Source organism: Schistocerca americana, chromosome 4 (assembly GCF_021461395.2).
Source record: "Schistocerca americana isolate TAMUIC-IGC-003095 chromosome 4, iqSchAmer2.1, whole genome shotgun sequence".
In the NCBI taxonomy this organism is placed as follows: Eukaryota; Metazoa; Arthropoda; class Insecta; order Orthoptera; family Acrididae; genus Schistocerca; species Schistocerca americana.
In genome coordinates, this window is record NC_060122.1 from 98,952,732 (window position 1) to 98,980,702 (window position 27,971).

The following is a 27,971-nucleotide window of genomic DNA, read 5'->3' on the forward strand; positions in this document are numbered from 1 at the left end:
TGTAGACACCAACGACACCTGTCGCATAGGTTCTGAGGCAATCCTCAGGAGGTGGTGAAGACTGCTGGCCTCGCACGCAGGGTGCAAGCAGAGCTTGCAATTTGCAGCATTGTTCCCAGAGTTGGTTGGGTCCTTTGGTTTGGAGCTGAGTGGAAGGTCTCAACCAAAGGATTTGTCGACTCTGTGATGGTATTGGCTGCAGATTTCTGGACCTGTGTTGTTGTGTGGGGATTTGTAGGACTCCCCTGGATAGGTCAGAGGTGCACTACACAAAAATAGCAGCTACTCAGGTAACAGAGTACTTGTGGACTGCTTTTTGGGGTACATGGTAGTTTGAGATGCTCTAATAAACACTCGACAATTGATTCACTGGAAGGAAGTCATGCAGCATACAGAATAAGGACACTTCGACTGTCCCAATTTTATCAGTAAATCGTCGAAGTAATAAAGTACCCAAATTTACTGTCCTCCAGGAAAGTTTTCAGACTCATATTATTCTTGGAACCAAAAGCTGGTTGCAGCCTGAAGTGGAGAACTGGGATATTTAGCAAGTCATGGAATGTATAGTGGAAAGACAGATTCAAAGCCTTAGGAGGGGGAGTGTTCAATGCAGTTGACAAAAATATTGTCTCTATTGAGGTAGAAGCTGAGTGTGGCAGTGAAGGCATTTGGTCGTGTATAACAGGTGGAGGCAAAACTAAGTTAATTGTTGGAAGTTTTTACTGGCCACCCGATTCCGCTGTGACAGTTCTAGAGTCTTCAAAAAGAAAGAGAGAGAGAGAGAAGTATTGTTTTCAAGACACACTATTGAGAAAATTTAGGGAACCGGCATTTGAAGTTGACTGCTGAACAATTCTACGGCCGCCAACAAACACAGCGCACAAGGGCCATGCAGATAAGACACAAAAATTAGAACTCATATGGAGGCATACAGACAGTAGTTTTTCCCTCGCTATATTTCCAAGTGGAACAGGAGGGGAAATGACAAGTAGTAGTAGTGGTGGTGGTGGTGGTGGTGGTGGTGGTGGTGCAGGATACCTCCTGTCATGCACTGTACCATGGCTTGCAGAGTACCTATGTAGATGTAGTTGTACTAGACTGTGGTACACAGAACTCCAGCACTGAAAAAAATGATCCTGGTTCCTGCGAATCTTTCCCAGATTTGTCACATGTTGCCTTGCCATTACAACCAACATTCATGCAACCATGTCTTTGATGTTTACAGCATCACATTAGATTGGGTATGTAAGATCTTACCTTTAGTTGAAAGGAAGGCTAAGTGAATTAAAGTTGTGATTGAAGTGGCAGTCTTTTTGCAAGGTTATGAACTTCTGGCCAACCTTCTATTCCTCATTCTTTTTGCGGTGTCCACATCCATGATAACTAACTTACAATGCCCTTAGTGAAGTTGAATGAGTCATGCTTTTCTACTGTTACAGTATAACGACAAAAGTTCAAAAGTTCAGAAGTGTGGTCACTTGATGAAACCCAGCAGTTTCAACCAAAGGGTTGCACTGCAAAACCTTTTGAGTCACTTTGTAGTTCCAGTTAATACTTTTCAACATTTTGTTGGTGCAGGAGGGGCATAATTTCTCAAATGACTGCTCTTTTCATTTCTTTACAATAAAGACATTCTGACACTTGTGCACTGTTATAATAATCAAGGTTCAGTTTTTCAAACCAAGCTCCAAGGAAATTGTTCTCTGCCACCTTAGTTGTGTAGGTGTTGGTGTCCCTAATGGCCAATCCACATTATTTACAGATTTGTTTTGCGTATGTCAGGTCCCACAGCATTACCAAAAATAGCTAACGACCTACACGATCCACTGTTTGCCTGGATAAGCCTTCCACTACTGAGGTGCAGTAAGTTCCTCAAGGGATTGCTCACTAGCAATTTTTCAGCCTCAACAGCCATCCACCCCATTCACATGTTGAGACTACTACTCTTATACACATTTTCATCCTCACAATCTGGGCAGTTAAGCTAAGACCCTCATTCTCCAAAACACAATATGGTCCATCACCACCACTCCTCCCCTCCTCGGTGGTCACTGGAACACGGCTGGAGTTTACTATAGTAGAAGACAACTAGTGTTTACAAGATTACAGCTTGGGATCCCCAGGTTCATAAAGTCAATAGCCCGCCAACATTAGCTGAACTCCCGGGGAATCAATTTATCAGAAAATTCCTCAGCACACTACTTCCATTACTACTTCTGCTTTTAAGGCCTCATTTCACCCCTTCAGTCAATAATTTTCTGGACATCATCTTCAATAAGTTTTTTTTTTTTTTTCCCCCCAAATTATCCAGTACCTTTTCATTTGTTCTGATCCTTTTTGCCATTCCTCATGTGTAAAGACCCTTTTCATTCGTTCTGATCTTTTTTGTCATTCCTAATGTGTAAAGCCCCTTTTCATTCGTTCTGATCTTTTTTGTCATTCCTCATGTGTAAAGCCCCTTTTCATTCTATGTTATCTATTTTTGGTTTAAAACTTATTTTTATGTTTTTCAGTTTTTTAAAATTTTTTGTTTTGTTTTACAAATTGTCCTGGATTAATCCAGCTCTTTCATATTTTCCCTGATTTCCTTTATTCATCCTAAATATTCGCCTATAATTTTTCTTGGTATTTGGTATACTCACAATGAGAGAAAAAAAAGGAGAAGAGATCCTTTTCTTCTGTATGATATCTGTAAAAGGATCCAGTTTGCTGCACATCCCATTTGATTTGCCACTATCCTCCACTGTCCATCTTTTTTATATTTATGTCAATATTATAAAAAGGACAATTGCTACTCACCATATAGTGCAGATATGCACAACAAGAAGACTTAAGAAAGTAAAATTTCAGCCCATCTCCACTATATGATGAGTAGCAACTATCCTTTTAATAATATGGACATTATTCCATTCTCAATTTTCCACTTTTTGATATTTGTTATTTATGCATGTTCTAGCTATTCTTGTCTCCACTTTTAGAATTTTGTCGATTCTCTTTTTCTGGGTGATTTTGAAATGCGTTTCATTACTGTATGCCAAATCTGGTTGAACCTCTGTCTTGTCAGGTTTTAATTTGGTTTTGATTGATAGACATTTTTAGTACATGCAGACCACATTAATTTTTGAACTTCTATCATTTTATTAATTCTTTATTGTCTCTTAAGTTTCTTCCAGGTTTTATGTTAGAATTTCTCCCAAGTATTTAAATTGTTTCATCATTTTTACTTTCCTGTTACTTGGGCATCTGCTACCATTATCTCTGTCTTTTTTTTTTTAAGATACTTCGAGTCTTATTTTATGTGCTATATTTTGTAGGCTTGTTAATTGGTTTCTGGCTTCTTGACTGTTATTAGCTAGTAATGCTGAGCCATCTGTGAATCCCAAACAATTTGAATCCGCACCAGACGTCATGGACGTCGAAGACCCATAGAGGTTGCTGCACCGTAAGCTGCGGCAGCGCGCGCCTCCTGGCCCGCTTTTAGTGTGGGGGCACCACAGCGGAACACATGGTCCCAGCGGCCAATAGTGGCGCCCCCGAGAGCGTACTTAAGTACCGGCCACTCGCTCATCCAGTCAGTCTTATCTCGCTTACGTCAGTTTACACCTCGCTTGTGCTAGACTGCTTTCTTCCTGGTTCGTGTACGAGTTTGTTTCCTTGTGACTCTGTTGTTCGGTCTTGTCATATTCGTTCTGTCCTACGTTGGTCGTGTCCGTCCTTTTCCGTTGTGTTGTTGTTTGCGGGCCTCTCCGCGGGTCCCGCCACGCCTTTCGTCAGTGCTACCCCGCGACCGTCCTGGTTGCAGTTACAACAAAGTTTATTTGATCTTTCTTGTTGCCAATTCTTACATTTAAGATTTTCCTTGTAACACTCCCCCATTAAGTAAGATTAAGTACAGTTGAAAAATAATGGCAATGAACCATCTCCCTGACTTAACCCAGTTTTAATCATAAACAGCTCAGATATTTCCTGTCTGAAGCTTACTTGAGATTTGGTGCTTGTTAGAGTTAATATTATAATTTTTATTAATTTGGGATGGAGTCCCAAATTTCTTACCACCTTCACCGCTGAAGATTTGTGGATACAATCATGAGCTTCCTGGCCTAAATCCTCCTCAATATTTTCCTAGTGCCATTTGCAGTTAACTTTGCAGCGTTTGTATAGAATTCTTGACACGAGGAGGAGGAGGAGGAGGAGGAGGAGATACTGATGTCCTATTGACAATGAGGTCATTAGAGATGGAGCACAAGCTCGCTCATGCCCTTTCAGAGGAACCATCCCAGCATTTGCCTGAAGCAATTTAGGGAAATAATTGAAAACCTAAATCAGGATGGTTGGACATGGGTTGAATCATCGTCCTCCCGAATGACAGTCCAGTCTGCCAACCACTGCGCCACTCAATCAGTCTTGACATGACTTTACATGTGATATCCAAAAGGGAAACACCTCTACTGTTGTCTGGATTTGATTTGTCTTCGTTTTGTGTAATGGATGGATTATACCAGTAGGCCGATGTTATGGCAGTTCTTCTTTGTTCCAGATTTTCACTATGCATTGGTGTAACAATATTGCCATTGGTTCTGCTGCATAGTTCCAAAGTTCCCCAAATATTTGATCTTCTCCACTTCCTTTGTAGTTTTTTAATTCTTTCAAAGCTTTATAGACTACATGCATTGTGGGTGGGTTTATATTTTCTGCTGATGTTTTAATAAGGGTATATAAAACTTCTGTTTTTTTCCTATTGCTATGGGTCAGCTTATTACATTATTTTAATGCTTTAACATTAATGTTGGAGGATCTTATCTTTGTAGTTTATGCTAAATATTTTGTAATAATTCTTAAGTTTGTTTTCTCACTATTTGTTTCTATTCTTAGAAGTATATCTTTTTTGGTACTGGCATTTAATTCTTACTATTTTTTTGGTTATCATTCTTTGCTTTGTGAGTTCCAAGTGCAATTCTTATGTTTTATGACTGATACTTTTATCAGGCTCAGAGGTCACCTACCACTGTTTTATTACACTCATCAGTCCACCATTGGCATTTTTTCCTTGGATTTATTGGGGTTACTTCTTCTGCTATTTGTTTCAATTGGGGAACTATTTCCTCTAGAACATTTGTTATTTTCATATTTTTTGACTGTTCTCGCATTCCTTGTTATTTATCAATTTATGATGGTTCTAGGTTATCTTCTTTGGAGCCTTTTTCTTCTTTTTCTTTCCCTCTTACAAGGGAACCTCCCCATCGCACCCCCCTCAGATTTAGTTATAAGTTGGCACAGTGGATAGGCCTTGAAAAACTGAACACAGATCAATTGAGAAAACAGGAAGAAGTTGTGTAGAACTGTGAAAAAATAAGCAAAATATACAAACTGAGTAGTTCAAGGGAAGATAAGCAACAATAAGGACGACAGAAACGCAGGAGCGCCGTGGTCTCGTGGTAACGTGAGCAGCTGCGGAACGAAAGGTCCTAAGTTCAAATCTTCCACCAAGTGAAAATTTTAATTTTTTATTTTCAGTTTATGTGACAAACTCTTATGTTTTCATCACTTTTTTGGGAGTGATTATCACATCCACAAGAAAACCTAAATCGGGCAAGGTAGAAGTATCTTTTTACCCATTCGCCAAGTGTACAAGTTAGGTGGGTCGACAACATATTCCTGTCATGTGACGCACATGCCGTCACCAGTGTCGTATAGAATATATCAGATGTGTTTTCCTGTGGAGGAATCGGTTGACCTATGACCTTACGATCAAATGTTTTCTGTTCCCATTGGAGAGGCACGTCCTTTCGTCTACTAATCGCACGGTTTTGCAGTGCGGTCGCAAAACACAGACACTAAACTTATTACAGTGAACAGAGATGTCAATGAACGAACGGACAGATAATAACTATGCAAAAATAAAGAAAGTAAAATTTACATTCGAGGGAAGACTTGAACCAAGGATCTTTCGTTCAGCAGCTGCTCACGCTACCACGGCGCTTCTAAACACACTTCGTCCATGATGTTGCTTATGTGGCCCATGGACTACTCAGTTTGTATATTTTGCTTATTTTTTCACAGTTCCACACAACTTCTTCCTGTTTTCTCAATTGATCTGTGTTCAGTTTATCAAGGCCTATCCACTGTGCTAACTTATAACTAAATCTGAGGGGGGTGCGATGGGGAGGTTCCCTTGTTAGAATTTTCACGCTGTAGATTTCACCATGATAATTTTTATCCACACAGAGATGATACAGTCATCACTCTCCTTTTTTCCAGTCTGGATATCTCCGTGTGTTGAGCTTATTTGGTCTTTTCTTCAAGTATGTTGACTTTGAGATCATATCATGGTTTCTGCAGAATTCCATTGGCCGCATGTCAGTGCTGTTTGTTGTTCTTTTTGCTGGCTATTTCCCTTTTATGTCTCCATATCTCTTTTCTCTCTTTAACTGTGCATTAAAATCTCCAATTAAAATTTTGGAGTGATTTTTATTTACATTTTCTGTTGTCTCACCTAACAGCTCAAAAAATTCATTCACATATTCAGCACACTATTTAAAGATATAAATGTAATTTGTACAATGGAGTAAAGTGATTATGTACGCATGGATTTTGCTTGTGTGAATGTGTGTGTGTGTGTGTGTGTGTGTGTGTGTGTGTGTGTGTTTTTTCCACTTTAGAAGAAGGCCTTTAGGCCAAAAGCACAAACGTATAGCAGTCATTTTGCTGTGCCTGTCTGCAGTCTCCTCTACATGGTGAGTAGCAATCTACCCTTTCCTTAATATTATATTTATAATTTGTACAGTTCTGTGCATAATAACTGGAAAAAACTTAAGGAACATTCATAAAGACAAGTGATAAAAAATAATATACATACTTACTCTGATGTAACAAATGCATGTTCCTTGATAGTTTTAACAACATCCAGAAATTTTATCCTTGTCGTTAAAGTATGCCCATGGTAGATGAATGGCATACCATCAGGACCATCCCAGCAGTCTAGTTCTATGCATCGGCAACCCATTCGTAAACAGCGAACATAAGCTTCAGTGGACGATTCACTTGAGAATTGGTCACCTGTTAAATATCTATGAACAATTTGGCATTAGAGCATATATGTAACTCAAAATTCATCTGGAGGATGCAATGTGATGTTACCAGTGACAATAAAGACAAAGAAAGTGGGCATAACAATCACTGACATTACCTTAGATTAACTGAGGTGCAATATTAATTATGGGGAAGTCAAAATTAAGATACAATTATCAAAAAATACAAAATTGCATGCAGTATCTTTAAAAATACTTTTAAGTGAGTTTTAACAAATATCTGCACATAACACGATTTATTCCTTGACCTGCGGTCTACGCATGACCTTTAAGGAGGGAAGATTAGTGTTTGATGCTGTCAAAGAGAAGATTATTAGACACTGAGCAAAGGATTGAACAGGGCATGGATGGAGAGGGAAACTGGCCACGTCCTTTTCAAATGAACCCTCCTGGAATTTTGGAAAACTGTGGTCAGACGCAGGTACTACAAAATAAGAGTCGCTTAACCACTGCTCGAAGCTGCTTGGAAGCACAACCTGTGAAATTTGATAATGCAAATTCTCTATTGCCAAATGAATTAAATCAGGCTGATATGAGTTACCAGAGATGGTCTCTATGTTTATCATTTACTCACAATATATTAGTAATTATTGTCAAGCCACAGAGATATAGCCAAAAAGATGACAGCATAATAAGACAGAAGGAGCCCATCTGAGCTGCCAGTCAGCCTTTTCAAAGGGATGCTGACCATCACTGGATAACAAAACAGCATAAAGAACACTGAACAGCACGCCCAAGCGAATTCAGGAGTGTAGTAATACTTTTCTGCTTTTTGGTAGAATATATATGACAGTTTAGATTTGTGACAAGTTAAAATACTGTGCCAGACTAGGGCTCTGTCTAGCCTGAACATCTGGCTTTTGCAGGTACTGCACTGTACAGCTTGACTCCCAGCCAGTCATACAATTTTAACTTGTTACAAATTAACTTGGGAGTTTTGCATGCAGCTATAGGTAATAGGTGATGGCCAGGGAGACATTTAAAAAAATTGTGTTTGATTTAAATCGTGTGTGAAAGTAGTTTATGTGATGAAAGTAAGAAAAAAATACAAGGTGTTTCAAAACGGACTTTACAACTTTGAAAATTCATATAAATTAATTCTTAGCACCTACATAGGTGACTGTAGTGTCAATTTGTATGGAAATATATCAAGTTTTGTCTCGCATAATTCGCTAGTGCCAAATTGCATCATAAGGAGTGCTAGCGGCAGTCGCATTAAAGAAGACTGCCTTCACTAGACCCCAGAGTGCTAGCTGTGCACTTTCATTTGAAGAATCAAAGTCGGCAATAACAGTTCAATGCAATTTCCGTACCAACCACACTAAAGATCCTCCTAGTAGGCCTACAATTTATGACTAGCATAGAAGTTTCGTAGCAACAGGGTGCTCGGTAACACGTGGGAAATCATCCAAGCACATCTGATGTCGTCATTGAGCAAGTGAGACAACATTGTGCCAACAGCTCTACAAAATCAATGCGGCATGCATCTCGTGAAGTGCAAATCCCTCATACGAATGTTGGACATGTGTTGAGGAACCATTTGCACTCGAAACCATACAGACTGATGACCGTACAAGCAGTAAAAGACACTGATAAAGTTGCTCACAAAAATTGTGTGGATATGTTAAATCAATTGCAGGAGAATTAACATTTCATGGACAATATCATCTTTTCTGATGACTCGACTTTTCACTTAAGTGGCAAGGTTAACACATAACTGTAGGATTTGGGGCAGTGAAAATGCACATCAAACATTGCAACACGTTCGTGACAGTCGTAAACTGAACGTTTTTTGTGCACTGAGCAAGAACAAAGTGTACGGGTCCTTTTTTTACCATGAGAGATCCATCAATAGGATAGTGCACCTGGATATGTTACAACAAGGATGACCAAGAATGAAATGTTTACTTCATGCAAACAGTGCACTATGCCACTACCTGGCGACATCCGGGATTTTCTCAGTGACTTTTTTCCAGGTCAATGGATTGGCCATGATGTGCCAATTTCACGGCCCCCACGTAACCCAGACCTGACATCACGCATTTTTATTTTATTTATTTTTTTTTTTTTTTGAGGGGGGGGGGGGGGGGGGGGGGGAGGGAGGGGAGCGGGGGTGGAGAGATTCATCAAGGACATCATGTTCGTACATTCTGTGCCAGCTTTTCTACCCAAACTTAGAGCAAGAATTTAGCCACCACTGAGCAAGTTACACCTGGAATGCTACAGCAAATTTGGGAAGAAACTGACTTCCATTGCGATGTGTGCAGGGTAATCAATGGAAGCTACATACATCTTTAGCTCAAGGTAAAAAAAGAACTTGGTGTTTTTCTCTGCAAAATAACACTAAACCCAACTCTATTTCTTCTTTCAATAAATTTATATGAATTTTTAAAGTTGTAATGTCCTTTCTGAAACACCCTGTATATATTTGGGAATGAGTTATGTCAGATTAAACTAGTTGGTAGCAAGAAAAATCATTCTTTCAGTCAATTTTAAGTTTTATTTGCAGTTGAATGACTTTTTAGACAGTCCTTGTGTTTTGTGGCCTATTATGTAACTTGGAGAGTAACTCAGAGTAGGACATTCACTGCAATTCTTTGTGAATGATGCTTTCATTATTCAAAACAACTGCAGCTTACTCTCATTTATAAACCCTGTCTAAATGATATTTTGCTTTGTTTTATTTTAGCAAGGGGCTTGGGCTGGTTTAACGTTCCACCAATATCATGATCATTAGAGACGGAATGCATGCTCAAGACAGAGAAGGATAGAGAAGCAAATCAGACACACCTTTTCAAAGTACCCACAACATCATTCCTCTTAAGAGATTAAATAAATTCCAAAAAATTTTAATCTGGTTGTCAGTAAGGGATTTGAACTTCTGTCCTCCCAAATACTATTCCAGTGTTTTAAGTACTGCACCACATTGTTCAGTACGTAGCTACAAAAGTGACAGGAGCAGAAGGCGCACGTGTTTCACCACTCACTGTGATCATCAGAAAAATAAAGTGCTGTAACTAGAAATTTTATGTGCGCGCAGGTATCACTTTGTACCTATCACTGCAAAAATACTAGTGTTAGTGCTGTTCGTGTGTAGTTTTACAGCTGTCAAAAGCGGCCAAACTAGTCATACAGGGCATAGGCAGCAGAACTATATGAACTTAGCCATCGTAACTTTGTGACAAATGTCCTTAAGGAATCCTATGGAGATCAAATGGTTTGTGGTCCCGGCGGGGAAGTTTCAGTGGGAGCTCTACAGTGTGAAAATCCTGCACTTGCGGAAGTACTGAATATAGTTCAATCATTGGAGGTTTCTCAAGGTGCAGGTAGTCAGAAAGAAACCTGGTCCAAGGTTTCAGAAATCAGTTCCTCTCAATCCTCATAGCCTTCAGTCAGTTCGCAAGGGAACATAGATGCTACTGCAGCAGTCCAGCAGACGTCTCAGGTTCACGACAACAACAATCCATCTCACAATAGCGACAGCCTCAGACACTGTAACCTTCATGCCCATACTGCTTCATTCAATATGAATGGCCCACATTGTGTGTTCCAAGTGCTGGGCAATGTGTAATAGGTGCCATAAGAAAGGACACAGTGCTTCTGTATGTAACTCCTTTCCAAACCCAAGTGAGGATGAAACAAATGTGGATGTGTACAGTGTGTCAGCAGTGATGGTACCTCAAAGCAAGTTACACACTCAAGTGCGTGTATTTAACAAACCATGGAGAATGCAGGTGGACATGGGTGCAGCAGCAATATTGGTTAATTCTCAGATTTATGTGGATTTTGGTTCTCTTCCTCTGACTCCAGTGTCATGGAGGCTGGTGGGCTATAACGAACAACAGATTCCCATTCCTGGACATTTTCCAGCACCTGTGACTAACAAGGCTGTGGTTCATTCATTAACATTCCTAGCTGTTTTTTTTTTTTTTTTTTTTTGTTTGTGGTTTTAGGGCGCAAAACTTCTATGGTCATTAGCGCCCAGCCCGTGACATAGAAAACAGGAAAAAAACGAAATTTAAAATCAGCAGCAAAGGGAACAAAATCATAAAATTTGAGTAACTAAAGGCAGAAGGAATGCTTAAAAATCCACTATAGAAAGGGGTTGGTTGTCCCCCAAAAAAAAGCTTCAAATGACTGACGTCATTTCACTGTCACTAATAAACTGTAGAACGCGGTCAGCTGAGCGCGTGTCATCTGCTAAAATCGACGATAGATCAGGCGATAGCTGTAGACGGGAGCGTAACGGATTAAAATAGGGGCATTCAATTAAAAGGTGTCTGACCGTCCACAGCTGAGAGCAGTGGGGACAGAGTGGGGGAGGATCACCGCTTAAAAGATGTCGATGACTAAAAAGACAGTGCCCTATCCGGAGTCGAGCTAAAATTACCTCCTCCCGACGACGCGTTCGGGAGGAAGAGGTCCAAGCGCAAGGAAGGGCTTTCACTTCCCGCAATTTATTGTGGGGAAGTGTTGACCAATGCGCATGCCATAAATGAGCAGCTTGGCGGCATAAAACGCTCCGTAGATCGGTAAACGGAAGAGACTGAATAGCTGGCCGAGGAAGAGAGACTGCAGCCTTGGCCGCTATATCGGCCGCCTCATTTCCACAGATACCAGCGTGTCCTGGGAGCCAGAGGAACGCCACTGAGACGCCCCCCAGGTGGAGCAAGCGCAGACAGTCCTGAATCCGGTGGACCAGAGGGTGCACAGGGTAAAGAGCTTGGAGACTTAGGAGAGAGCTGAGAGAATCTGAGCAGATTACGTACTGTATCCGCTGATGGCGGCGGATGTAATGGACAGCCTGGAGAACAGCGTAAAGCTCCGCAGTATAAACCGAACACTGGTCGGGAAGCCGAAAGTTATTTGGGGTGTCGCCAACAATATAGGCACTCCCTACACCTAACGATGTTTTCGAGCCATCGGTGTAAATAAATGTGGCATCCGTCATTTGTGCACATAGAGCAGCAAATGCCCGACGGTAAACAAGTGTAGGGGTACCATCCTTGGGAAATTGACATAGGTCTCTGAGCAAGTTGATCTGGGGACGGAGCCAAGGCGGTGCTGTACCCCAAGTTGTCAAGAAGGTTTTAGGAAAGCGGAAGGAAAGAGAATGGAGCAGTTGACGGAAGCGGACTCCCGGGGGTAGTAGGGAGGAGGAGCGGCCTGCATACCCGACATCAAAGGAGGCGTCGAAAAAATGGTCATGCGCTGGATTAGCAGGCATGGAAGACAGATGGCTAGCATAACGACTCAGAAGGACTGCCCGCCGATTGGACAGCGGAGGTTCACCAGTCTCAGCATAAAGGCTTTCCACAGGGCTGGTGTAAAAAGCTCCAGATACTAAACGTAATCCACGGTGGTGGATAGAGTCGAGACGCCGAAGAATAGACGGCCGAGCAGAGGAGTAGACTATGCTTCCATAATCCAATTTCGAGCGCACTAAGGCGCGATAGAGGCGGAGAAGGACCACTCGGTCCGCTCCCCAAGAGGTACCATTCAGGACACGGAGGGCGTTAAGCGAACGCAGACAGCGAGCCGAAAGATAGGAAACGTGGGAGGACCAGCACAGTTTTCTGTCAAACATAAGACCCAAGAATTTAGCGACGTCGGAAAACGGAAGGTTGACAGGACCTAGATGTAAGGAGGGTGGAAGAAACTCCTTACGTCGCCAAAAATTTACACAAACGGTCTTACTGGGTGAGAAACGGAAGCCGGTTTCGATGCTCCACGAGTGGAGGCGATCGAGACATCCTTGAAGACGTCTTTCAAGAAGGCTGGTCCGTTGAGAGCTGTAGTAGATCGCAAAATCGTCCACAAAGAGGGAGCCCGAGACATCAGGAAGGAGACAATCCATAATTGGATTAATGGCGATGGCAAACAGTACAACACTCAGCACGGAGCCCTGGGGTACCCCGTTTTCTTGGGAGAAAGTGCGGGAGAGAGTAGTGTTCACCCGCACCCTAAATGTGCGCTCTGCCATAAATTCGCGAAGAAAAAGGGGCAGCCGGCCTCGAAAGCCCCAAGAGAACAGTGTGCGAAGAATGCCTGTCCTCCAACAGGTATCGTATGCTCTCTCCAGATCAAAAAATATTGCTACCGTTTGGCGTTTCCGGAGAAAATTGTTCATGATATAAGTGGAGAGAGCAACAAGATGGTCAACGGCAGAACGATGCTTTCGGAATCCGCATTGGGCTGGTGTTAAAAGACTGCGGGACTCCAGCCACCAAGCTAAACGGTAATTCACCATACGCTCCAAAACCTTACAGACACTACTCGTGAGAGAAATGGGGCGATAGCTAGAGGGGAGATGTTTGTCCTTTCCAGGTTTCGGAACGGGAACGACAATAGCTTCCCGCCATCGCCTGGGAAAGGTACTGTCGGTCCAAATTCGATTATAAAGGCGAAGGAGGTAACGCAGGCTATGGGTTGATAAATGCAGCAACATTTGGACATGGATACCATCCGGTCCTGGGGCGGAGGAGCGAGAAGAAGAGAGTGCATGTTGGAGTTCGCGCATGGAGAAAACAGTATTGTAGCTTTCGCGATTGTGAGAGGAGAAAGCAAGATGTCGCACTTCCGCTGCACGTTTCTTCGGGAGAAACGCTGGCGGGTAATTTGAAGAGCTCGAAATCTCAGCAAAGTGCTGACCCAATGAGTTAGAAATTGCGACGGGGTCCACTAAGGTATCATGCGCGACAGTGAGCCCAGAGACCGGGGAGAAACTAGGCGCGCCTGAGAACCGTCGAAGTCGACTCCAAACTTCCGAGGAGGGAGTGAAGTTGTTAAATGAGCTAGTAAAGAATTTCCAGCTTGCCTTCTTGCTATCGCGGATGACGCGACGGCAGCGCGCACGGAGCTGCTTATATCGGATACAGTTGGACAAAGTTGGATGGTGACGGAAAATGCGAAGAGCACGTCGCCGCTCACGTATTGCGTCACGGCATGCCTCGTTCCACCAAGGAACTGGAGGGCGCCGGGGCAATTCGGAGGTGCGTGGTATTGAACGTTCCGCAGCTGTGAGAATAACGTCGGTAAAATGTGTGACCTCATCGTCGACGCTGGGAAAGCGACGGTCATCGAATGTCGCTAGAGACGAAAAAAGTGTCCAATCGGCTTGGGCAAACTTCCAGCGACGCGAGCGCATATATGGCAGTTGAGGCTGCAGTCGAAGAACACATGGAAAGTGGTCACTCGAGTGTGTATCATCAAGGGCGAACCATTCGAAGCGCCGAGCTAGCGGAACAGTACCGACCGCAAGGTCCAAATGAGATAAATTTGCCGTGGAGGCAGACAAAAATGTGGGGACCCCAGTGTAGAGGCAGACTAGATCCGCTCGGTGGAAGACGTCTAGCAATAGTGAGCCACGTGGACAAGGATGTGGAGATCCCCAAAGCGGGTGGTGGGCATTGAAGTCCCCAACCAGCAAATAGGGGGGTGGAAGCTGATCAAGAAGATGAAGGAGATCAGCTCGTGCCATTGTTGTAGACGATGGAATGTATACCGTACAAAGAGAGAACGTGTATCCAGAAAGGGAAAGACGGACGGCGACAGCTTGGAAGGAAGTGTTTAAGGGGATTGGGTGATAATGGAGAGTATCATGGAGCAGAATCATGAGTCCTCCATGGGCTGGAGTGCCTTCAACAGAGGGGAGGTCATATCGGACGGACTGAAAATGAGGGAGAACAAAGCGGTCATGGGGACGCAGCTTTGTTTCCTGAAGACAGAAGATGACCGGCGAGTAGGATCGTAAAAGGATCGACAATTCCTCCCGATTGGCGCGAATGCCGCGGATATTCCAGTGGATAATGGACATAGGGTGAACAGAAAATGGAGGAACGTGACCAAGGGTGCTGTCAACTCAACGACTGCTCAGAGCTTGCGACCGACAGCATGGAATGGCATTCAGTCGAAGGCAGAAGATCCTGATCCATAGGTTGGTCAGGAGCAGCTCCTGCCACCAACGATCGGCCAGTTGACCGGCCACCAGCAGTGCGCCTCGGCGACACAGAAGATGGCCGAGGGCGATTTCCGCCAGGTGGTGCTGTAGATGGGACACGCCTTGGCGGAGAAGGAGAGGAACTGTGTTTCTTCGTAGCCTTCTTGGAGGTATGTTTAGATGAAGGAGGAACCGATGGTTGTGAAGTTGCAGTACGTAAAAACTCTTCACGAGAATGCTCTTTTTTCGAAGACTTGGCGTCTGACTTTTGGGCTCGAGATTTAACAGAACCCGATGAAGGGTGAGCCATAGAGTGGGCAGGCGAAAGGGGTGAGGTTGAACGGGCGATCTTTGCGCTGGCCGATCTGACGACCGTGGTACTAAATGTGAAGTCGCAAGTCTGCGTGGCCGCCTCCTTTGTTGGTCGAGGAGAAGCAAGGACAGCGCTGTATTTACCTTTCTGAGGCACGGTGGGCTGTCGACTGGCGAGTAACTTTCGAGCAGCAATGGTCGACACCTTTTCCTTCACTCTTATTTCCTGGATGAGCTTTTCATCCTTAAAAACGGGGCAATCTCGAGACGAGGCAGCGTGGTCACCCATACAGTTGATGCAGCGAGGGGATGGAGGTGGACAAGCACCCTCATGGGCATCCTTGCCACAAGTAACACATTTGGCCGGATTGGAACAGGACTGGCTGGTGTGATTAAACCGCTGACATCGATAGCAACGCGTAGGGTTTGGGACATAAGGGCGAACGGAAATTATCTCATAGCCTGCTTTGATTTTTGATGGGAGTTGAACTTTGTCAAATGTCAAGAAGACAGTGCGGGTTGGAATGATGTTCGAATCAACCCTTTTCATAACCCGATGAACAGCTGTGACGCCCTGGTCAGACAGGTAATGCTGAATTTCTTCGTCAGACAACCCATCGAGGGAGCGCGTATAAACGACTCCACGCGAGGAATTTAAGGTACGGTGCGGTTCCACCCGGACAGGGAAGGTGTGGAGCAGAGAAGTACGCAGCAATTTTTGAGCCTGGAGGGCACTGTGTGTTTCTAACAACAGGGTGCCGTTCCGTAATCTGGAACAAGACTTTACAGGACCCGCAATTGCGTCGACACCTTTCTGTATAATGAAAGGGTTGACCGTGGAAAAGTCGTGACCTTCGTCAGACCGGGAAACAACAAGGAACTGTGGCAACGATGGAAGAACCGTCTGTGGCTGAGACTCAGTGAACTTACGTTTGTGAGCAGACATAGTGGAAGGTGAGGAAACCATTGCGGAAGAATCCCCCATGATTACCGGCGTCTCCGATGGCGCGCTCCTCCCTTGTGGGGGCCCTCGCCGAGGGCACACCCGCCTTAGGTGATTGTTCACACCTCAGGTCACACCTCCCGACAAACGGACGGAGGGACCAATCGGCACTTTCGGAAGGTATCAGCTCGGGTAATCACCCCTCCCTGGGCCTGGCCGTTACCAGGGGGTACGTACGTGTCCTACCTGTCTACCCGGGGCGGGGAATTACGCGTTACCCCGTCACCGGCTACGCATGGAAGTGCGTGGGTCGGCCTTCAGACACGCACAGGGAGGAAAGAAGAGAAAGGGAAAGGAAAGAAGAGGGGGTCTCAAACGCCGTAGCGGAGAAAAGGGCAAGGAGAAGAGGGAAGGAAAAGAGAAGGACAGAGGAAGGACGAGGACTGGCAAGTGTAAGAGCAAGGAATTTGGAACAGTTTCGAGCGTCCGTCTCCGGACGTAGGCACAAACCATACTCCCAGAGGGGGAGAAAGGAAGGAAAGAGACAGAGGTGAGGGGGGGGGCGAAGATGGGGGACGGGGAGGGATGCGGAAAGGGAAGGGAAGGTATGCAGCCCGGAAAAGGAAGGAGGGCCACATTAGCTCGGGGTCCCGTGCTCGCTACGCACGTGTCCACAAAAGAGTTGTGGACCCCCTGGGGGGATTCCTAGCTGTGGGCAATACTTACACTGAAAATCTGTTTGGTTTGGACACGTTTAAACTGTTTGGATTCTCCATTGATGATGAAGTGCACATGATTTCTGATAAGTTCCGCATCAACAGTTAGATGCTCTCTGGGCTGAATTTTCCTCTCTATTTTCTGCAGGACTTTGTTGTGCAACAGGATTTCAGTTTCACATTATGATGAAACAGTTTTGTACTAGCACAAATTCATACCAGACACTGTTATTGCGGCACAACCACTCCACACTTTATTACGTAAAGATGTTACTTTCCACTGGTCAGCGGCTCGTGACCGAGCATTCAAGTTGTTGAAATCTAAGCTGCAGTCAGAATCTTGTTTGCTTACTTTTCAGCAAGCTTAGCACCTTGTGTTAGTGATGGACACGTCTCAGTTTGGCATTGGCACAGCCCTCGCTCATAAGTATACAGACGAAGCTGAACGCCCTATTGCATATGTCTCCAAATTTTTAAATTCAGCACAACAATGTTATTCTTAGATAGAGAAAGAGGCTATGACAATCGTGTATCCACTAAAAAATTTTGTGTTTTCCTATAAAAACTTAAGTTTCACCTGATCACAGACCACAAACCACTAGCGTTTCTTTTTAACCATTCAGCGTGCTTACCAAACAAAGCCGCACATTGTTTATAGCAGTGGGCTCTTTTCATGCCATGATACAATCATGAGACACATTTCTAACCTACAGCACAACATGCAAATGCTGACAGCTTATCGCATTTGTCGACCAGTCCAGATCCAGTGTTTGATAAAGAGGAATTTCTTTGTTTTGAGTTAGACATGGAAGTTCAAAATGTTGTTGATGGTTTTCCTATTACTGGTGGCAGTGCATCGCTTGACTCAAGAAACTAAGTCAACCATAGAAGAAATGGATGTGAGCACAGTGCTCACTTCTTTGCAAAGGAAGACGAGTGCTGGAACTAACAATTCTGTGTGTGTACCACTTCAGAGATCACCTGTGAAGTTTGTATTTTATTCAGCCACTAGAGGCCGCTGAGCCTGCTAAAATGACAGCAGCTGCATGTACAGCCTGATGGATGCACCCCCTGTTGGAAATAATGTCTATATAAGCTGGTGCGCTAGCCTCCGCCAGCCACTTGTTTATTGTACCTTGTTTTCAATGTGTGTGTGTGTGCTGTTTGAGCAATAAATTATAGTGTTCTTGTGTTCGAACATAAAGATTATATTAATCATGATTTTAAAGGACAAGAAGAAAAAGAAGAAGAAGAAGGTCACTCGCCCCACTCTGATAATACAAATATGGAATTTCATGAACACTGCTATATGTTGCCGGTATATCAAACAAAAACATAGGTTTATTACAGTAAAAATGACAAAAAGTTTTATTCACTTTGAAAACACTGGAATAGAACTAGGAAACATATCAGACTACACAGGTATTGAAAATTTTATAGCTGAGAAGGAGACAAGGAAGGAAGAAAATGCTGCATAATGGTGATAATGAACAGAAATGAGTCGATTAGGTAGTAACAGAACTAAAACACTGCACACTAAGAGAATTACAATCTGGAATAAGCAAAAAATTTAAACAGATTTAAAGTCCATCACAAGCTCCCTTTGCTTCAGAGTAGCTTTTTAACATGGTTATTGAATCTTCATGCATTTTTTCCGAGCCCCATAACTTTGAACAGCAGATACCTGTCTAAAGCATTAGGGATAAATTAAATGACATGTTTTGTGTATCCCACAATATTTCCTCAAGGCAACCACATGACATCACCATGCAGTGGTTGTTTGTTAATGCTGGCAAGTAGTAACTAGAATTTCATTTTATATGCTGTCTCTAAGTGAAGCATTTGCACCTATCACACAATGTGATTGGCTTGTAAAAATAGCTGTTAAAGGTACCGAAATAAATTGTTTGATAAATAAATCAATATCCGTTGTAAAAATTTTTGCCTGGTGTGAAAGACTGTGCAATTTTGGGTGACAGAATTGACAGACAGAACATCTCAGACCTACGAGATAAAACTGCTAATTTGTCCATTTTGGTGGGAGAGTCCTGCAATGATCAGCCCTGGAAGTTTGTGGGCGTGGTATTCCCTGAACGACAGAGAAAACTTTACATCCACAAACTTCACTTGCGTCAGATGAATAACCTGACTGATAAAGGAAAGTACAACCATCATTACAACTGTATGATTTAGCATGATTGAACAAAGGGAACCACAATTCACAGGTTTCTTTTAATTGGTGTTGCTTAAGTTTGTCTGGTCTGATGTGGACATAATCTTGCAACAGCTACTGCAATTGTTGAGTGTTCATGGATGAACACTGTGAATATGTTCTCATTTCATATAAAATACTGTGGAGCTAGAGAGTCTATCTTATTGTGTCAGTGTGTGAACTTTAACATAGTGAAAGAGAAAGACTACTTTGATGAAACACATCAGAGATATTTTTGGATAAAAAGTTCTCAGTTAAACTGTGTGTCAGATTAGAATTCCATCTCAAGCTTTTGATGGTAGCATTTATCACTGAAACCTTGGGGGTTTGTACGAATTCTGACACAGCAAATTAACTTAGAACTTTTTATCCAAAAACACTGTTGTGAAAGATTTAAGAGACATATTTTTGCTTGTGTGTGGAAAATGGTGGTATCAGATAGGTATTCTTTTGGCATCATTATTTTTTTGGTGTGACTTTAGATTTGTTGAGTAGAAGCCATATAGTGTGGCACAAAAGCTCAACTGATAAGCCAGACAATAAAGACCCAAATATGTTGTTTTCCTGGGGGGAATTAAAGCAGCATTGCCTTCCAAAACCTTTGTAAACTGGCACATAATATTTTAAATATTGCTGCTACTAGCACTTAGATGCAACACAGTTTAATTACATGGAACTTATCATTTCAAAGAAAATGAAGACAGTAAGAGCTCAAAACGTCCTACGTATATACTATTATTTTGTAAGGTTATAACCAAAATTATTTACTGTAAAATTGCATAATTTTACTTTATGTAAGTACAGATGGAAATTATATACAGGGTGAATAAAAATTCGCAACTCTGACTTGATGGTGCAATTCGTCACACACTGTCAATACAAAAATGCTTCTCACAAAATTTTGCCCTTCGCGTATTTTGGGCAGTAAATGGATGTTAAAGATTGGCAATCTGGCAACACTGTAAACACATACGTGGTAACTATCTCCATCAGCAGGTAGAACAATGCTGTGCAGTTGGTGCAATGGATAGCGTTTTGGGTTAACATGTCAGAGGTTGAGGGTTTGATTCTGGGTTGAGGCTTATTTGTTTTTATGCTTACCCATTACAGATATTTTAGAACCATGACCGTAAATTGAATGTAAATACATTACACAAAACTGCAACCAGTCACTTTTTTTAACAATTATGTTTTATTCCATGAACCGGTTTTTGAACCTGCTAGCAATAATGATGTAACTTCCTGAAACCATCTGAAGATGAACCTGAAAAGGTTTGAAAACCGGTTCATGGAATAAAACATAATTATTCAAAAAAGTGAATGGTTGCAGTTTTGTATAACTTATTTGTTTTTATTTGGTAAAAGCAATCTGCGTGGTACAGTATGTGGTGTCTTAATTGTCATACAGTGATTACAGTGGGTTGTCTTCAACACATTTGCAGTTACATACTGTGAACAGAGAAATGGGAATACAATCTTTTCACTGGTCAGCTTTTAAAGAAATCTCTTGCATATTGTGGACGCAAATTATTTTGCACCACTGCATCTACTAGATTCCAAATCTAGTTTTCTGTAGACCCTCTCCCAATGGCCCGATCAAAATTATTTGCTAGCCCTACTGGAAATGTTAAGGCCCTAAAGAAATGTAATGGACCTGAATGTGGCAATAATAATAGTTTGAATTAATCAGTGGGACTATTGGCGGAGGGTACACATAAAACAAGCTTGGAATCTAGTAGATGCAGTTGTGTGAAACAATTTGCATCCACGACATGTGCAAAAGGTTTCTTTAAAAGCTGACCAATAAAAATTATTGTACTTCCATTTCTGTGTTCATAGTACGTAACTGCAAATGTTTTGTATAAGACCCACTTTGATCACTGTATGGCGATTAAGATGCCACATACCATATCTTGCACACTACTTTTAGCAAATAAAAACAAATGACCCTCCACACAGAATCAAACCTTCGCCCTCCCGCATCCTAATTCAAAACACTATCCACTGCACCAACTTCACAGCACTACTATTATATATCCTGACAGAGGTAGTTATTGTACACATGATTAGAGAGTTGCCAGATTGCCCATCTTTAACGTCCATTTACAACCCAAAATATACGCAGGAGAAAATTTTTGTATTGCTAGGATGTGCACTGCAAAGTCCAAGTGTTTGGAATTTTTCTTCACCCTGTATATTAAAACGTTTTGTGGCAGCCATATTTATAACTGTCACATTTTACTTCATCAAGTCTTTTGTATGGAATGTAAAAGTACATGTGATTGCTTATGCTGTAGCAAAATAGACCTTGCAGCTTTAGTTTACCTTATACAAGGGTGGTCGCACAAGTACACGGCCTGACAGAGAGATGGCAGTTGTTGAAAAATATCTTTTGATTAGAAAGTATATGATCTATGAAGCATATGTTTCAAGTTTGAAGGAGCCACATTGTTTAGCATTTGTTTGGCAGCCATCAATAGTGAATTTTGTGAGTGAACTTGTGAAAATGGAGACAATTGGTCATCATTATGTGATGCAATACTACCTTTTAAGGCATCAGTGCAACCAATATTAAAGTTGAGCTAGATTCTACTTTGGGAGAGAGTACTCCTTTGTTGAAAACAGTAAAATATTGGGTAGCTGGCTTTAAATGAGGCCATATGAGCTGCCAAGACGGGCATCGCAGTGGTCGACCGGATGAGATAATGATTCCAGAAATGGTGAAGAAAATCTGCAAAGCAGTACTGGATGATCGTTGACAATGTGTGCAAGCTAGCAGACGCAGTAAGCATTTCAAAAAGTGTGGTAGATCACATATTATCTGAAAATCTGGCCAAGAGAAAACTGCGTGCAAGGTTTGTGCTGCATTTGCTCACACTCGAGCGAAAAAAGTGTCACGAAGATGTTTCAATTGAGTGTTTAGCAAAGTTTCGTAGCAACAAAGCTGATTTTTTTCACCGTTTCATAACCATGGATGAAACATGGATCCACCACTTCACTCTCAAGACAAAAGAACAACTAAAACAATGGACACAAATTGGAGGACCGACTACAAAGAAGGCGAAGACCATTTCATCTGGAGGCAAGGTCACAGCATCGTTTTTTTGGGATGCGCGTGGGATAATTTTCACTGACTAATTTGAAAAAGGAAAAACTATCAATGGTGAGTATTATGCAAACATATTGCAATGTTGGGCGGACAAATCAAGCAAAAACAGCCACATTTGGCCAAGAAGAAAGTGTTGTTTATTCAGGACAATGCACCAGCTCACAAGTCTGTTATTGCAATGGCAAAAATTACTTAAAGTTTTAATTGCCACCTCATGCACCCTATTCACTAGATTTAGCCCCCTCGGATTATATTCTGTTTCCAAACTTGAAAAAATGACTTGGCGGTCAAAGATTTTCAACAAATGAAGACGTGATGTTGGCAGTTAATGACTATTTTGAGGAGTTATTCAGTTCTCATTATAAAAAGGGTATAAAACTCATTGAACATCGCTGGGAAAAGTATATAGAGCTGAAAAGAGATTATGTTGAAAAATAAATACATTTTTTCCAAAATTTTTGTGTTTTCTTTGTTGGGTCGGGTACTTATGGGATCACCCTCATACACTTGGAGAGGTCACAAGATATTTTACAACCCTTCAAAATGTGGATGAAATGAGCACTGCAGACTACGCACATGGAAGGAGCATTATGGGATTAGCCTGACAGCAAATTGCAAGCTATGGGCCACATGGCATGGATGGACCTGGTGGGCTAAATGGACCAGCCCAGGAGCAGAAAACTATAGATGATACAGCCACAGGTGGCCAGGCTGTATGGAAGGACTTCTTGGTAGAGAATAGGTGGGAGCTGTCGAAGTGGGGGTGGTTGTTGTTGTGGTTGTTGTTGTTGTTGTTGTTGTGGTCTTCAGCCCTGAGACTGGTTTGATGCAGCTCTCCATGCTACTCTATCCTGTGCAAGCTTCTTCACCTCCCAGTACCTACTGCAGCCTACATCCTTCTGAATCTGCTTAGTGTATTCATCTCTTGATCCCCCTCTACGATTTTTACCCTCCACGCTGCCCTCCAGTACTAAATTGGTGATTCCTTGATGCCTCAGAACATGTCCTACCAACCGATCCCTTCTTCTAGTCAAGTTGTGCCACAAACTCCTCGTCTCCCCAATTCTATTCAATACCTCCTCATTAGTTATGTGATCTGCCCATCTAATCTTCAGCATTCTCCTGTAGCACCACATTTTGAAAGCTTCTATTCTCTTCTTGTCCACACTATTTATCGTCCATGTTTCACTTCCATACATGGCTACACTCCATACAAATACTTTCACAAACGACTTCACAGACTGACAGAATTACAATGTCATCGGCGAACCTCAAAGTTTTTATTTCTTCTCCATGGATTTTAATACATATTCCGAACTTTTCTTTTGTTTCCTTTACTGCTTGCTCAATATACAGATTGAATAGCATCAGGGAGAGGCTACAGCCCTGTCTCACTCCCTTCTCAACCACTGCTTCCCTTTCATGTCCCTCCACTCTTATAACTGCCATCTGCTTTCTGTACAAATTGTAAATAGCCTTTCACTCCCTGTATTTTACCTCTGCCACCTTCAGAATTTGAAAGAGAGTATTCCAGTCAACATTGTCAAAAGCTTTCTCTAAGTCTACAAATGCTAGAAACATAGGTTTGCCTTTCCTTAATCTTTCTTCTAAGATAAGTCGTATAGGGTCAGTATTGCCTCACGTGTTCCAACATTTCTACGGAATCCTAACTGATCTTCCCCGAGGTCGGCTTCTACCAGTTTTTCCATTCGTCTGTAAAGAATTCGCGTTAGTATTTTGCAACTGTGACTTATTAAACTGATAGTTCGGTAATTTTCACATCTGTCAACACCTGCTTTCTTTGGGATTGGAATTATTATATTCTTCTTGAAGTCTGAGAGTATTTCGCCTGTTTCATACATCTTGCTCACCAGATGGTAGAGTTTTGTCAGGACTGGCTCTCCCAAGGCTGTCAGTAGTTCTAATCGAATGTTGTCTACTCCTGGGGCCTTGTTTCGACTTAGGTCTTTCAGTGCTCTGTCAAACTCTACACGCATTATCATACCTCCCACTTCATCTTCATCTACCCGCCTTCCATTTCCATAATATTGTCCTCAAGAACATCGCCCCTGTATAGACCCTCTATATACTCGTTCCACCTTTCTGCTGTCCTTTCTTTGCTTAGAACTGGGTTTCCGTCTGAGCTCTTGATATTCATGCAAGTGGTTCTCTTTTCTCCAAAGGTCTCTTTAATTTTCCTGTAGGCAGTATCTATCTTACCCCTCGTGAGATAAGCCTCTACAACCTTACATTTGTCCTCTAGCCATCCCTGCTTAGCCATTTTGCACTTCCTGTCAATCTCATTTTTGAGAAGTTTGTATTCCTTTTTGCCTGCTTCACTTACTGCATTTTTGTATTTTCTCCTTTCATCAATTAAATTCAATATTTATTCTGTTACCCAAGGATTTCTACTACCCCTTGTCTTTTTACCTACTTGATCCTCTGCTGCCTTCACTATTTCATTCCTCAAAGCTACCCATTCTTCTTCTACTGTATTTCTTTCCCCCCATTCCTGTCAATTGTTCCCTTATTCTCTCCCTGAAACTCTGCACAACTTCTGGTTCTTTCAGTTTACCCATGTCCCATCTCCTTAAATTCCCACCTTTTTGCAGTTTCTTCAGTTTTAATCTACAGTTCATAACCAACAGATTGTGGTCAGAGTCCACATCTGCCCCTGGAAATGTCTTACAGTTTAAAATCTGGTTCCTAAATCTCTGTCTTACCATTATATATTCTATCTGAAACCTTCTAGTATCTCCAGGGTTCTTCCATGTATACAACCTTCTTTCATGATTCTTGAACCAAGTGTTAGCTATGGTTAAATTATGCTCTGTGCAAAATTCTACCAGTCGGCTTCCTCTTTCATTTCTTAGCCCCAATCCATATTCACCTACTACGTTTCCTTCTCTTCCTTTTCCTACTGTCGAATTCCAGTCACCCATGACTTAAATTTTCGTCTCCCTTCACTACCTGAATAATTTCTTTTATCTCATCATACATTTCATCAATTTCTTCATCATCTGCAGAGCTAGTTGGCATATAAATTTGTACTACTGTAGTAGGCGTGGGTTTCGTGTCTATCTTGGTCACAATAATGCATTCACTATGCTGTTTGTAGTAGCTTACCCGCACTTTTTTTTTTTTTTTTTTTTTTTTTTTTTTTAAACGTACTCCTGCATTCCCCTATTTGATTTTGTATTTATAACCCTGTATTCACCTGACCAAAAGTCTTGTTCCTCCTGCCACCGAACTTCACTAATTCCCACTATATCTAACTTTGACCTATCCATTTCCCTTTTTAAATTTTCTAACCTACCTGCCCGATTAAGGGATCAGAAATTCCATGCTCCAATCCGTAGAACGCCAGTTTTCTTTCTCCTGATAACAATGTCCTCTTGAGTAGTCCCCGCCCGGAGATCCGAATGAGGGACTATTTTACTTCCGGAATATTTTACCCAAGGTGACCCCATCATCATTTAATCATGCAGTAAAGCTGCATGCCCTCGGGAAAAATTATGGCTGTAGTTTCCCCTTGCTTTCAGTCGTTTGCAGTACCACAACAGCAAGGCCGTCTTGGATAGTGTTACAGGGCCAGATCAGTCAATCATCCAGACTGTTGCCCCTGCAACTACAGAAAAGGCTGCTGCCCCTTTTCAGGAACCACACGTTTGTCTGGCCTCTCAACAGATACACCTCTGTTGTGGTTGCACCTACGGTACGGCTATCTGTATCGTTGAGGCACACAAGCCTCCCCACCAATGGCAAGGTCCATGGTTCATGGGAGGGGAGGGGAGGGGGGGGGGGGGGGAGTGGAGGTATTGCTGGTAAATTGTAGGTTTGATATGGGTGGAGGTACTGATGTAGCCATCTTTGAGATGGAGGTCAACATTGAAGAAGGTGGCTTGTTGGGGTGAGGAAGACTGGGTGAGGCAAATGGGGAAGAAGGTGTTGAGATTCTGAAGGAATATAGATAGGGTGTCCTGACCCAGGATCCAAATCATGAATATATCATCAGTGAATCTGAGCCGCGTGAGGGGTTTGAGATTCTGTGTGGTAAGGAAGGATTTCTCTAGATGGCCCATGAGTAGGTTGGCTAGGATGGTGTTGTGCATGTGCATATTGCCATACAACAGAATTGTTTGCAGGTGATGCCTTCAAATGAGAAGTATTTGTGGGTGAGAATATATTTGATCACGGTGAACAATAAGGAGATTGTAGGTTTCATATCAGTCAGGCATTGGGGAAGATTGAGTTCAATAGCGGAAAGGCCATGGGCATTAGGGGTCTTAATGTGAAGGGAGGTGGCATCAATAGCGATGAGCAGGGCACCGTGTGGTAAAGGAACAGAAATTGTGGAGAGGCCATTTAGGAAATCAGTGGTATCTTTTTTTATAGGAGTGCAGGTTGTAATAGGCTGAAGATGTTTGTGTACAAAAGCAGAAATTCTCAGTGGGTCACAGTAACCGGCCACAATCGGGCATCGTGCATGATAGTGTTTATGGACTTTCAGGAGCGTGTAGAAGATACGAGTGAGGAGAGAGAGAGAATCTGGAAGTGAGTTCTGGGATGGGCCTGGCAATTCTGTTGTATTTCTGGAATTGGGTCACTGTGGCAGGGTTTGTAGGTGGATGAATCTGACACCTGGTGGACTCTCTCAGCCATGTAATCCTTGCAGTTCAAAACCACTGTGGTGGAGCCTTTAATAGCAGATAGGATTATAAAGTCAGGATCAGTTTTTAAGTGGTGGGCCGTGGTTCTGTTTGCAAACATAAGGTTACCTTGATTGTTGAATGATATGGGGAATGATAGTGAAGCAAGGTTTAAGGCTAAAAAATCTCTGGAACATTAACATGGGTGATGTGGGGGCAGTGGGGTTGGAACATGGTTGGATGGAGGAGTGAACTGAGTCAGGCAGGGTTTAACAGTAATCTCTATCTGTTCAGATTCTGCCAGTCCTTAATCCTCACCAACATTTTCCTGCAAAACCATATCAAACTGACCCAAATCTCTTTGCAATACCTCCTCTCCATCCATAAAATTCTCCTGCTGTGCAATCCCAAATTCCTCTACCCTATCTCACACACTAACTCTCACCTTCCAGGAACTAGAGCAGCACGCATAACCCCACCTCAAAACTCTCTCCGACCTTTTAACCTCCTACTCCAGCTTTGGAATACTACTATCCATCATTTCTACAACACACTCCAAGCCTTCCTCACATCCTCTCATAGCGGTAAACCCTGCCCCACAGACCTGCTACACTTACCTCATCTTCAAAAACACTCTCCCACCACCATACAGAACCCAGAACCTAAACAGACCCAAAATACAGTCGTGGACCTTTCTTTCCCCCAAAAGCCTTAGTTCCACAGAGGTTCAGTCCTTTCCAAAGGCCTTACCTTTTGCCCCACTCCAAATTTCAGACTTGCTGGATTTGCTAAAGACCTTCTCACCTTCTCCTGATCCCTACAGTGGAAAAACATTTTCGCCACCAACCCTACCAATCAGACTCAACCACAGACCAACATTGAACCCTGCCTGACTCAGTTCACTCCTCCATCAACCCGTGACCCATCCCCACTGCTCCCAAATCACCCCGTTACATTTTCACAGTTTCTTAACCACGAACTTTGCCTCATCATCGCTCACCAA

General features: G+C 42.6%; 1 protein-coding gene across 1 annotated transcript in view; it reads right to left on the reverse strand.

The window, feature by feature from the left end:
* Window positions 1-27,971, reverse strand: part of LOC124612534 (1-phosphatidylinositol 4,5-bisphosphate phosphodiesterase gamma-1) — a 258,728-nt gene that overhangs the window by 186,309 nt on the left and 44,448 nt on the right. Inside the window, exon 7 of the mRNA XM_047140800.1 lies at window positions 6,861-7,067. Within this exon, the coding sequence (XP_046996756.1) occupies window positions 6,861-7,067 (207 nt within the window). The remainder of the gene's footprint in view (window positions 1-6,860; window positions 7,068-27,971) is intronic.